The 12,594-nt window shown below is 50.0% G+C and overlaps 2 protein-coding genes across 7 annotated transcripts in view; one reads left to right on the forward strand and one right to left on the reverse strand.

The window, feature by feature from the left end:
* Positions 1 to 12,594, forward strand: part of RALGPS1 (Ral GEF with PH domain and SH3 binding motif 1) — a 552,121-nt gene that overhangs the window by 228,537 nt on the left and 310,990 nt on the right. The gene's annotated exons all lie outside the window — the stretch shown is intronic.
* The window catches only part of ANGPTL2 (angiopoietin like 2), a 260,169-nt gene continuing 254,472 nt past the window's right edge, over positions 6,898 to 12,594 (reverse strand). Inside the window, exons 3-5 of the mRNA XM_063935885.1 lie at positions 10,412 to 10,605; positions 8,630 to 8,900; positions 6,898 to 8,222 (exon numbers count right to left, since the gene is read on the reverse strand). Coding sequence (XP_063791955.1) covers positions 8,023 to 8,222; positions 8,630 to 8,900; positions 10,412 to 10,605 — 665 coding nt within the window. The 3' untranslated portion in view covers positions 6,898 to 8,022. The remainder of the gene's footprint in view (positions 8,223 to 8,629; positions 8,901 to 10,411; positions 10,606 to 12,594) is intronic.

Here is a 12,594-nt window from a genome sequence, read left to right on the forward strand (position 1 = left end):
TCTACATGTAAAGAAAAAGATGGCACCTGGTAATTACGGGGGCGACGCTCTGGTCAGCGCAGTTTGTGCATTTTACTTCAGCGCAGACAGGCAGGCAGTGGGCTTGGGATGAAACGTAGGCAGCAGTTTTGGGGTGACAGGTAGACAATGGATTCAGGGTAGTAGGCGATAGACCCGGGTTGACAGGCAAGCAGTAGACTTATGGTGACAGGCAGACAGTGGAGCCGGGGTGCCGGACAGGTAGCGGAATCAGAGTAACAGGCTAGATTCAGTGTGGCAGACCAGAAGACACCAGATTCAGGATGAGAAGCAGGCAGTGGGTTTGGGGTGTAGCAGGCAGGCAACAGGTTTGGAGTAATGGCGGGCTTGTGGATAATGGCAGGTTTGTGGGTGATTACCGGCAGGCATCAGGTTCTGGGTTAGGACAAGCAGGCAGCTGGCTCGGGGTGATGATAGACAGGCAGCGGGTTTGGGGTGAGTACAGGCAAGCAGCAGGTACAGGTGAGGGCAGGCAGCAGGTACAGGTGAGGACAGGCAGCAGGTTCGGGGTGAGGAGAAGGAGACAGCAGGTTCGGGGTGTGGCAAGGCAGGCAGCATTTCGGGGTGAGGAGAGGCAGGCAGCAGGTTCGGAGTGAGGAGAAGGAGGCAGTAGGTTTGTGGTGAGGATAGGCAAGCGGCAGGTTTGGGGTGAGGAGAGGCAGGTTCGGGGTGAGCAGAAGGAGGCAGCAGGTTTGGGGTGATGACAGGCAAGCAGCAGGTTTGGGGTGAGGAGATGCAGGCGGCAGGTTCGGGGTGAGGAGAAGGAGCAGCTGGCTCAGGATGAGGAGAGGCAGGCAGCTGGTTTGTGGTGATGACAGGCAGGCGGCAGGTTTGGGGTGAGGAGAGGCAGGTTTGGGGTGAGGAGAAGGAGTCAGCAGGTTTGGGGTGAGGAGAGGCAGGCAGCAGGTTCGGGGTGAGGAGAAGGAGGCAGCAGGTTTGTGGTGAGGACAGGCAAGCGGCAGGTTTGGGGTGAGGAGAAGGAGCAGCTGGCTCAGGATGAGGAGAGGCAGGCAGCGGGTTTGAGGTGATGACAGGCAGGCAGCTGGTTTGTGGTGATGACAGGCAGGCAGCGGGTTTGGGGTGATGACAGGCATGCAGCGGGTTTGGGGTGAGGAGAGGCAGGTTTGGGGTGCGGAAAAAGAGGCAACAGGTTCGGGGTGAGGAGATGCAGGCGGCAGGTTTGGGGTGAGAAGGAGCAGCTGGCTCAGGATGAAGAGAGGCAGACAGCTGGTTTGTGGTGATGGCAGACAGGCAGCGGGTTTGGGGTGAAGAGAGGCAGGTTCGGGGTGCGGAGAAAGGCAGCAGGTTTGGGGTGAGGAGAGGCAGGCAGCAGGTTCGGGGTGAGGAGATGCAGGTTCGGGGTGAGGAGAAGGAGCAGCTGGCTCAGGATGAGGAGAGGCAGGCAGCTGGTTTGTGGTGATGACAGGCAGGCAGCCGGTTTGAGGTGATGACAGGCAGGCAGCGGGTTTGAGGTGATGACAGGCAGGCAGCGGGTTTGAGGTGATTGCAGGCAGCGGGTTTGGGGTGATGACAAGCAGGCAGCAGGTTCGGGGTGATAGGCAGGCAGCTGGTTTGTGGTGGCGACAGGCATGAGTGGAAAGTAATACCTGGCTGTAATGATTAATCCATCCACACTCATTTTGCCAGGATGATAACTCTGCAGTTAGTCTCTCTCATTCCATTGTTCTAAGTGAGAGAGATGTGCAATTTGTAGCCTCAGGCGATGATGTCCTTGAGTTGGTTGACTGGGAACTTGGCAGCAGAGCAATAGCTGATAAGGGTCAGATTAGGCCTCTCAAGTAACGCTCAGTCCCCTCAGGAGGCTCAAATATTTGACAGTAAATTCTTGAGTAAATTCTAAAAAATACTAAAATACCAGAACTGTTTTGTCAGTCGTATTTTACCAGATGCTAGAAGGCCGATAGTAAGGGGCGCAGACAGGAAAAGTCATTCTGACTGCGAGAAGCCGCCGCGTTCCGTTCATCAAACTGAACTTCACGGTAAAGTCTACTAATAATATTATATGTGTGTGAAATAAGAGACGTGGTTATAGCGCGCCGTTATGTCTGTGGATTAAACCTGCTACATTTATGATGATAGCTCTGATTATCTGATGCTGTTATAAACGCGGACTCCGTCCCACAGAAAAGGCTTTTGTTTAATAAGCTGTCATTCCTCAGCCCTCCAACCTTTCTAACAGATGTTTCATCCTCCGTTAACCCCTCCATGTGTTCCAGACTCCATATTTCATGCCACTTAGCCCAATACTTAAATGTAATCTGCCAACATTCAGTCGCTGTAATGCTTTTAGCAGTCTGGAGAACACCTGGTTTACTAAGTACGCCCACAGGATAAGGCGGCGCTTGTAATCCGCCGTAGCCCCTATTACTATGTCCTAATCCTTCCTGCTTGGCTTTCTCTGTGCGCTTATTTCATTGTGGAATAGCCGCTAAGGCAGGTATGGCCAACCTCAGCCCTCAAGTCACAATGACAGGCCAGGTTTTCATGATATCTGTGCTTGAGCACAGGTGACCTCTGTTATTTAGCCAACTACGCTGAAGCCTGGATATCACTAAAACCTGCACTGTTCGTGTGCCTTGAGGACAGAGGTTGGGAATGGCGGATCTATCTATCTATCTATCTATCTATCTATCTATCTATCTATCTATCTATCTATCTATCTATCCTGGTTAAAAGCCCGTCAAAATGACTGACACCAGGGCCGTATTATAAGGTGGGAAAGTCATTACTCACAGGAGCTGCCGGGTTTCTGGAAGTCCTGCAGCTTAGAGCTGGTCTCTGTCATGCTGAGTGTGTGTGTGTGGCGTTAGCCTTTTCTAAATATAGATGCTGTATATGTGTAATAGGCAGGCCATAATGGTGCTACACTGTATACACCAGTACTGGCACGTGTAAGTTTACCAGTCCCTGTACAGCTCTTGCCCAGTCTGGGGGTAGAGGACACCAATAGCCACCAGCAGTTGGCCGGGGAGGCCTGGGCATGGCCTGTGCGGGGGGGTGGGAGGGGCAAGCACAGGACCCCGCCTCTCCTACGCAGTACTTATAAGGCAGCTGAGCCGGTTATCTGCCTCCTCCTCACCCGCATCATCTGCAGCCCGAGCGCCGAGCCCTCCTCCTTCCAGTCACAGTACTGCTCGCCCCACACAGGGTCTCACCCCATACTTACCTACATTCTGGCTGCTCTCTGCGGGAGAGAGCAGCCAGGTCGGCTCAGAGGACGGGCAGGGGAGGCTGTGACGTCGAGGAGGGGGTGGGCCGGAGGCGGGACGGGGCGGAGAAAGGGCGGAATGGGGGCGGAGAAAGGGCGGGGTCATGATGCCTCTTTTAAGCCACGCCCCCGCTCTGTAATGCCGCGATCACCGGCATTACACTGCGGGGGGCGTGGCTATGATGACGCGATTCAGCAAGAATCGCGTCATCAACTGACGCGGACGGGCAGGGGGACCCCACGAATCGGGAAACTTGCCTGCTCTTCCGGGGGGGCCGGGAGGGTCACCCGATTTTCGGGAGCCTCCCGGCCATTCCGGGACAGTAGGCAAGTATGTCTCACCCCTTCCTGCCAGACTGATTCACCTTCTCCCTCTGCGGGTAAGTAGCCAACGTGTCCCCGGTGCATCCTCTCTGAGTGCTGCAGGACTGTCTGGCGGTTCCTACATCTGTTTCCTGGAACTGCCGCTACTTGTTGCTGAGTCCCAGGATGGCAAGTAACCTGGGGTTGCAGCATAGTATATGGAGGAGGGGTGCAGAGTATGCAGTATATGGAGGAGGGGGTGCAGAGTATGCAGTATATGGAGGAGGAGTTGCAGACTAGAGTATGCAGTATATGGAGGAGGGGTTGCAGAGTATGCAGTATATGGAGGAGGGGGTGCAGAGTATGCAGTATATGGAGGAGGAGTTGCAGACTAGAGTATGCAGTATATGGAGGAGGGGGTGCAGAGTATGCAGTATATGGAGGAGGGGGTGCAGAGTATGCACTATATGGAGGAGGGGGTGCAGAGTATGCAGTATATAGAGGAGGGGTTGCAAAGTATGCACTATATGGAGGAGGGGGTGCAGAGTATGCCTTATATGGAGGAGGAGGTGCAGAGTATGCACTATATGGAGGAGGGGGTGCAGAGTATGCAGTATATGGATGAGGGGGTGCAGAGTATGCAGTATATGGAGGAGGGGGTAGAGTATGCAGTATATGGAGGAGGGGGTAGAGTATGCAGTATATGGAGGAGGGGGTGCAGAGTATGCAGTATATGGAGGAGGGGGTGCAGAGTATGCACTATATGGAGGAGGGGGTGCAGAGTATGCAGTATATAGAGGAGGGGTTGCAAAGTATGCACTATATGGAGGAGGGGGTGCAGAGTATGCCGTATATGGAGGAGGAGGTGCAGAGTATGCACTATATGGAGGAGGGGGTGCAGAGTATGCAGTATATGGATGAGGGGGTGCAGAGTATGCAGTATATGGAGGAGGGGGTAGAGTATGCAGTATATGGAGGAGGGGTTGCAGAGTATGCAGTATATGGAGGAGGGGGTGCAGAGTATGCACTATATGGAGGAGGGGGTGCAGAGTATGCAGTATATAGAGGAGGGGTTGCAAAGTATGCACTATATGGAGGAGGGGGTGCAGAGTATGCCGTATATGGAGGAGGAGGTGCAGAGTATGCACTATATGGAGGAGGGGGTGCAGAGTATGCAGTATATGGATGAGGGGGTGCAGAGTATGCAGTATATGGAGGAGGGGGTAGAGTATGCAGTATATGGAGGAGGGGGTAGAGTATGCAGTATATGGAGGAGGGGGTGCAGAGTATGCAGTATATGGAGGAGGGGGTGCAGAGTATGCAGTATATGGAGGAGGGGGTGCAGAGTATGCAGTATATGGAGGAGGGGGTGCAGAGTATGCAGTATATGGAGGAGGGGGTGCAGAGTATGCAGTATATGGAGGAGGGGGTGCAGAGTATGCAGTATATGGAGGAGGGGGTGCAGAGTATGCAGTATATGGAGGAGGGGGTGCAGAGTATGCACTATATGGAGGAGGGGGTGCAGAGTATGCAGTATATGGAGGAGGGGGTGCAGAGTATGCAGTATATGGAGGAGGGGGTGCAGAGTATGCAGTATATGGAGGAGGGGGTGCAGAGTATGCAGTGTATGGAGGAGGAGTTGCAGACTAGAGTATGCAGTATATGGAGGAGGGGGTGCAGAGTATGCAGTATATGGAGGAGGGGGTGCAGAGTATGCAGTATATGGAGGAGGGGGTGCAGAGTATGCAGTATATGGAGGAGGGGGTGCAGAGTATGCAGTGTATGGAGGAGGAGTTGCAGACTAGAGTATGCAGTATATGGAGGAGGGGTTGCAGAGTATGTAGTATATGGAGGAGGGGGTGCAGAGTATGCAGTATATGGAGGAGGGGGTGCAGAGTATGCAGTATATGGAGGAGGGGTTGCAAAGTATGCACTATATGGAGGAGGGGGTGCAGAGTATGCAGTATATGGAGGAGGAGGTGCAGAGTATGCACTATATGGAGGAGGGGGTGCAGAGTATGCAGTATATGGAGGAGGGGGTGCAGAGTATGCAGTATATGGAGGAGGGGGTGCAGAGTATGCAGTATATGGAGGAGGGGGTGCAGAGTATGCACTATATGGAGGAGGGGGTGCAGAGTATGCAGTATATGGAGGAGGGGGTGCAGAGTATGCAGTATATGGAGGAGGGGGTGCAGAGTATGCAGTATATGGAGGAGGGGGTGCAGAGTATGCAGTATATGGAGGAGGGGGTGCAGAGTATGCAGTATATGGAGGAGGGGGTGCAGAGTATGCAGTATATGGAGGAGGGGGTGCAGAGTATGCAGTATATGGAGGAGGGGGTGCAGAGTATGCAGTATATGGAGGAGGGGGTGCAGAGTATGCAGTATATGGAGGAGGGGGTGCAGAGTATGCAGTATATGGAGGAGGGGGTGCAGAGTATGCAGTATATGGAGGAGGAGGTGCAGAGTATGCAGTATATGGTGGGAGCAGTATATGGAGGAGGGGGTGCAGAGTATGCAGTATATGGAGGAGGGGGTGCAGAGTATGCAGTATATGGAGGAGGGGGTGCAGAGTATGCAGTATATGGAGGAGGGGTGCAGAGTATACTGTATATGGTGGGAGCAGTATATGGAGGAGGGGGTGCAGAGTATGCAGTATATGGTGGGAGCAGTATATGGAGGAGGGGGTGCAGGGTATGTAGTATATGGAGGAGGGGGGTGCCCTGTATATATAGGGGCACTATATGGAGGGGGTATGAGGGTGCACTGTGTATATGGTGGGTGGGTTCAGTGTACATGGGGGGGGGGGGTGTCCTTGTCCCACCAATGGCTGCCGGCGGTCATGCAACCGTACTATGGCGTTCTTCTCAGTATCACAATGTTGGAGATTCTTAATATGTAAGATAAAATGTCAGACAGCATTTACTCCCAGATTTTGGATACTGCTCATTACTCCGGGTGGATAAATGTTTAATAATGCGCCGAACAGCCCTGTCGCCTGTACAGACCGCTGTGACACTTACCTTTACTTTCATCATCGGACGTTCTTCATTGCCCAGACAATGTCTCCATATTCTGTAATATCCTTATGTTCCCTGCTATTCATAACCGTCAGTAAGATGTGATTTTATTTTCTAACTTGCGCTAGAAAATTGATACCCAGAATCTGGTTGCTATCGTCAATACCAAACTTTTTGCTTTGCAAATATAACTCCCCCCCCCCCCCCCCCTGTTGTATTCAAGATGAGACCTTTTACAGACAAATATCTACTTAAGAGAAACGTGTTACACTCAGTTGTTTCATGTATAATAAATCTGAAAACTAGATATATTGAAAACGGTTTATTATTTACATGGTAAGTGTTAAATGTGTTCAGATACGTGATATTAAGTCGCCTCCGCCACTTGCAATTTAGAATAAATACAATAATGTTTTTTTTTTAAACAAATTTCTTTTTCATATACCCAAATTTTGGAAAACCTATTTCTGTATAAATCTACATTTCTCAAATACCGCAAGTTTAAATATGTTTTAGGCACCCGTCGTTTGCCTGCAAAGTTGGACACCCTTTTCTATTATTATAGCCTTTACGCAAGGGTTGGCGGTCGCGTATATAGCGTCAAATTAATAATGGCTGGGAGGGAACTTGCGAGGATCTCAATCTAAGATCTCTAGATATTATTGAGTGTAGTGTATGTTATACGTTTGTATTGCTTGCAAAAATATATATTTACATGTTTCTCTAAATACTTTACAGGTAGGTGGTTTGGTTATAGCAAAACGCGTAGTTCCCTGATCAGCTGTATGTGTTCTAGAGGTCACAGAATGAAGGAGAGCTTACAGATACAGTACATTGTGATGAGTGCACAACATTCAAGATGGCGGCTAGCCCCCATCGGTTTGTACAGAGCCCGTCTGGTTCATGACATCAGCCTGTCTGGTTGATGACATCATGTCCTTTTATCCCAGGGCCGGTAAATTAACATAATGCGATGTATAGGAAACATAGACCAGCGTTCTACTTTCGTTGCTACGTAAATTCATTGGATGTCATTTCCTGTGTCGATAAAACCCAAAATGATAATACAAGGTTTATATTAGTACATAGTACTTTAAATATCCTAAGCTAGGGCCCGTGTATGTTTCGTCTGTAGCCAGGTTTTGTTTGGGTCTTTTCCGGGTTGGTTTACAGAGGGAGATAGACATATGGGCCATCTGGGGGGGTTATACGTTTTTGGGTTTTGTATTCCTATTGCGTTAGGTGCGTGTTATGAACGCACCTGTTGCAGGAAGGGTTTGTTTGTGAGAATAGGCAGCAAGCCCTCAACAAAAATGTCTTCTTACAGTACTGGCAGACAGGTCAGTCTTATGTGACGGACGCTGATTTCGGCATAGCTTTCTGTGCCGTGCCGCCAATCTCAGGAGTCTTTCTCTGGTCATAGGTTCTGTTCTCAATGGAAAGTATTGGGGTTTGGTCTGATCATCATAATGACCTTCTTTAGGGAGTATGATCCACCTCGGAACTCCGCCCAGTAGACGCCATCTTGGTAGCGGCTGCGGTAATGTCCACCTCTATACCAGACGCCGTTGAGGTTGGAGTGAGCACATGCGTTATACCACCATCCTCCCTTCTGGTAATGGGCACAGTTACCTGGAAGAGAACATTGAACGTTATACTCTGTAATCAGTCACCAATGTAGTGGACACTGACACATATATGGTAGTGCAGCTCAGTATTGCCCTGTTTGTGGCTAAATCACCTCCTCCTTTAATTATCCTGTTTTATAGATTGTTCATTTTTGGGTTTGTCTTGTTTTAGGGACCAGTCGCAAATTCTTGGTTCTAGTTATACGATATTAAATATCCCTTTGTCTAAGGCATACCAGATGTTACTAGTAGGTCAACACGCACTGTAATTATAGGGGGCTGCTACCGGTGATGCATTAAGGCACCTTAAGGATGCCAGTGACTTTTTGGTGGGTGATGTATTAATTTCAGTAAGACCGGCATACATTAGGCGTAAGGTAGATGTAATATACAGTTACGGAGCATGTTTACCTGTGTATACGTCATGGTCTCTGTCCAAGGTGGTGAACTGCTTGCCATTATGCCAGGTGAAAGAGTCGCCAGCGTTTCCGTTATAGCGCCCCAGTCTCAGCTTGTAGAATTCGCTTTCCGGTTCCAGGCGGAAGCTGGCGTACTCCGCAAACGTCTTGCGCCCTTGCCAGTCCTCCATGGTGATTAGCAGCTTGTAGTTGGCTTGGTTGGTCAGCCAGTAGATGTTCTCCAGGCCCAGCCAGTACTCGCCATCGATGTTCCCAAATCCTTGCTGTGTAGGGAAAGGGAGAGAGGCGAGTGAGGAACTGACCAGATGACCCCTGCCCAGGACTAGGACCTAGAGTAATCCTTCAGCAGGCGCTAACATTTAGTCACCCAGATAAATAAATGTTCTTAATTAGAGACTTTTGCAAGCATATGTCATCTAGCCATCTCCAATAGATGTGCCGTATGGTGGGTTGGGTTGGCTGCGGTTAGTACAGGGGCATGCCCTACCCCACCCTGTCACCCATACTGACCAGTCCTAACTGTACGGGTCTAACATGAGGTCTATAAGCAGTCTATAATAGCTGCTCACATTTACTGTATTTATATGCAGTCAGCGTATGTTTACACTGAGCTGGTTGTGTTTTGTAGATGGCGGTGGTGGAGTTACAGTGTAGGGTAGCTGAAATCTAATTGGTGCATGCAAAATAAACACTAATTCCCTTGTTTTCACGTGGAGCTCCTGACCCGGGAATTTGTGTGAAAGGGTCAACCTGGGTTTGGTGCCCCGGGAATTTGATCCTGGTGGAAACCTTGGATTTCCCCGAGACCAACCCAGAAAAACTGCATCGTGAAAGGCATGACCCGGTTATTTGACCTGGGTTACATTTAAAAGCTGCTGATTGGCTGCACATGCAGAGGCCCGCCTCACGGAAGTGACATGCAGGGCAGACACGGGTAGGGATGGCCATCGGTGGGTTACCATCGATGTTACCATTGATGGATAACCTCGATGGTGGGAAACCATCTGTAAGGGAACCATCGGTTTAGTATTGAGCTGGCCAATCAGGGCCGTGGGTGCGGGGTGGTGGAGCTATGCTCCGTGTCCCGGCACCAAGTTAAATAAAAAAAATTATATATATTTGGTTATGCCATGCCATCAATGAAGGGTAAATCATCTGGTTCTCCTTCATCGATGGCTAAAGTATTATACATTGGCCAAAGACGATCGATGATTCGGGATCATCGATGGGCGATGGCCATCCCTAGACATGGGTACAGTGTGAAGGCGACGAGGCAGGAATGACCCAGGTCCAACTTGCGGTGAGAAAGGGGTTTGGACTTGTCATTTAGGCGTGAAAAGGGTATAAATAATCCCTATTACCCAACACTAGTACATTGGTTAGTTCCCATAGTGGACCTACGCTGGGCCTCTGCTTCCATGTTGTACGAGAGTTTAGCATGCGTATAGAAATATCAGCTTGCCCCTGATTGGATGACCCATCACTTGTCCAATCAGGAGTCTTCTGTCATTTTGGTCCCCGCATTGGATTCCACCAACCAGCAGGTCTCACACACTCCTATAGATGCTATCCGGGAGAGTTTCTCAGTCACAGTACTGGGCAAACGCTGGAATACCCAAGTGTCTGCTACTGTGGGGTAAGGGGAGGTGGAAGGTGCCTCCTCTCATGTATGTAAATACCCTTCAGGCTAACTAAGAGTGTCAGAAACATAATCTAGATTCTCAGAATAATGTCCGCCATCTCCCCTCCCGGTACGTGTCCCATCTGTACTCACTTTGTACGTTTCCCAGTTTCTGAAGAAGTTAACGGAGCCATCGAGTCTCCTCTGGACGACTGTCCATCCTCCGGGGTCCTGCCTCTGATCGCACCACACCTGCATCAGCCTGTTGGTGTTATCCGGCTTCACCAGGTATATGCCGCTTGTGTCATGCCCGTCCTCAATCGCTTGCAGACAGTCTCTCCAGGGACCTAACAGGAAAAGGAGACGACACCATGAAAAACACGCTAAGCCCTGGGTAATAGCCACGAAAAGGAAAGACCACGTAACATCGGCCGGTTATTACCACCTGTGTGCTGAAATCTCATGCGACCAATAGAATACGCCACAAGATTCTGGTGGAGTTTGTACGTGACTGATTCAGGCCACACTTTATGCTCTAGATTTCTTCCCCTCAACTTTTTGTGTTTTTTTTTTTTTTGTCAAATTTTTTTTTTTTTTTTTTAATAGATAATTCAAGTGATTTAGCATCAGGATGTTACAGATATAATAGTTGCCTTTGCTGTAACAGGTCTCTGCATTGATGATACCTCGAAGGCTATTATTATACCGTATTGGACCCACAGTATCACAGTGCGTCATTCGGGGCATTCGGCGGTTTCTAGTCTACTTGTCTCTTTCTACTGCAAACTAATAGACGGCACTACAGCCCCATGAGAAAGCCCCTTCCCATTTATCTAATCTGCCATTAGCTGGGGACATGTCCATCAAAATGACTTTTTTTTTTTCAGATTGTTTTATACTGTGGTTCAAAAACTAACCCTAAGCACGTAATAAACCGAGATGTCATGTCCTTTATATAACAAAGTACACAGTATAAAAAACATTGCTTTATGATAGAAGAAATGTGAGACTGAAGGAGCGATCAATGTATTTTATCACTGTTTTAAAACCAAAGCAAAAGCAACATTATTTATTGTAAGGTGGGAAACACATGTTATTCACACGAGTGCGCCCTTATCTGTATATACGTACAGACATATGTTAGGGAGACTCCCTGCAATGATGGTGTTCACCCTCACTCCCCTAGGAGTCTCTCAAGCTCCCTAATGCCGCTTTCAGATCGCAAATGCCGGATCCCACCCGGTAAGAGAAACGTGTCCTTACCGGGTGGGATCCGGCATTTGCTCTTCTCTGCTGGCTTTCCGACCCGGCAATATACCGGGTCGGTTGCCATAGCAGCGGGGGGGCGCAGCAGGGGCGGGGGTGGAGGCGGCGCTGGGAGATAAGCTCATCTCCTGCGCCGCCTCTCCCTATGCTGTGAATGGGAGCCGTGTCGCATCGGAACGGCTCCCATTCACACTGCACCTGACCCGGTAATCAAACCGGTAATAACTTTTCTCTATCGTCCTAGTGGATGCTGGGGTTCCTGAAAGGACCATGGGGAATAGCGGCTCCGCAGGAGACAGGGCACAAAAAGTAAAGCTTTTCCAGATCAGGTGGTGTGCACTGGCTCCTCCCCCTATGACCCTCCTCCAGACTCCAGTTAGATTTTTGTGCCCGGCCGAGAAGGGTGCAATCTAGGTGGCTCTCCTAAAGAGCTGCTTAGAGAAAGTTTAGCTTAGGTTTTTTATTTTACAGTGAGTCCTGCTGGCAACAGGATCACTGCAACGAGGGACTGAGGGGAGAAGAAGTGAACTCACCTGCGTGCAGGATGGATTGGCTTCTTGGCTACTGGACATTAGCTCCAGAGGGACGATCACAGGTACAGCCTGGATGGTCACCGGAGCCGCGCCGCCGGCCCCCTTGCAGATGCTGAAGTTAGAAGAGGTCCAGAATCGGCGGCTGAAGACTCTGACAGTCTTCTAAAGGTAGCGCACAGCACTGCAGCTGTGCGCCATTTTCCTCTCAGCACACTTCACACGCTGTCACTGAGGGTGCAGGGCGCTGGGGGGGGGCGCCCTGGGAGGCAAATGTAAACCTATATACTGGCTAAAAATACCTCACATATAGCCCCCAGAGGCTATATGGAGATATTTAACCCCTGCCAAACTTCACTAAAGAGCGGGAGACGAGCCCGCCGTAAAAGGGGCGGGGCCTATCTCCTCAGCACACGGCGCCATTTTTTCTCTCACAGAAAGGCTGGAGAGAAGGCTCCCAGGCTCTCCCCTGCACTGCACTACAGAAACAGGGTTTAAACAGAGAGGGGGGGCACAAATTGGCGATATAAATATATATAT

The sequence above is a fragment of the Pseudophryne corroboree genome, chromosome 8 (genome assembly GCF_028390025.1).
Source record: "Pseudophryne corroboree isolate aPseCor3 chromosome 8, aPseCor3.hap2, whole genome shotgun sequence".
Classification (NCBI taxonomy): Eukaryota; Metazoa; Chordata; class Amphibia; order Anura; family Myobatrachidae; genus Pseudophryne; species Pseudophryne corroboree.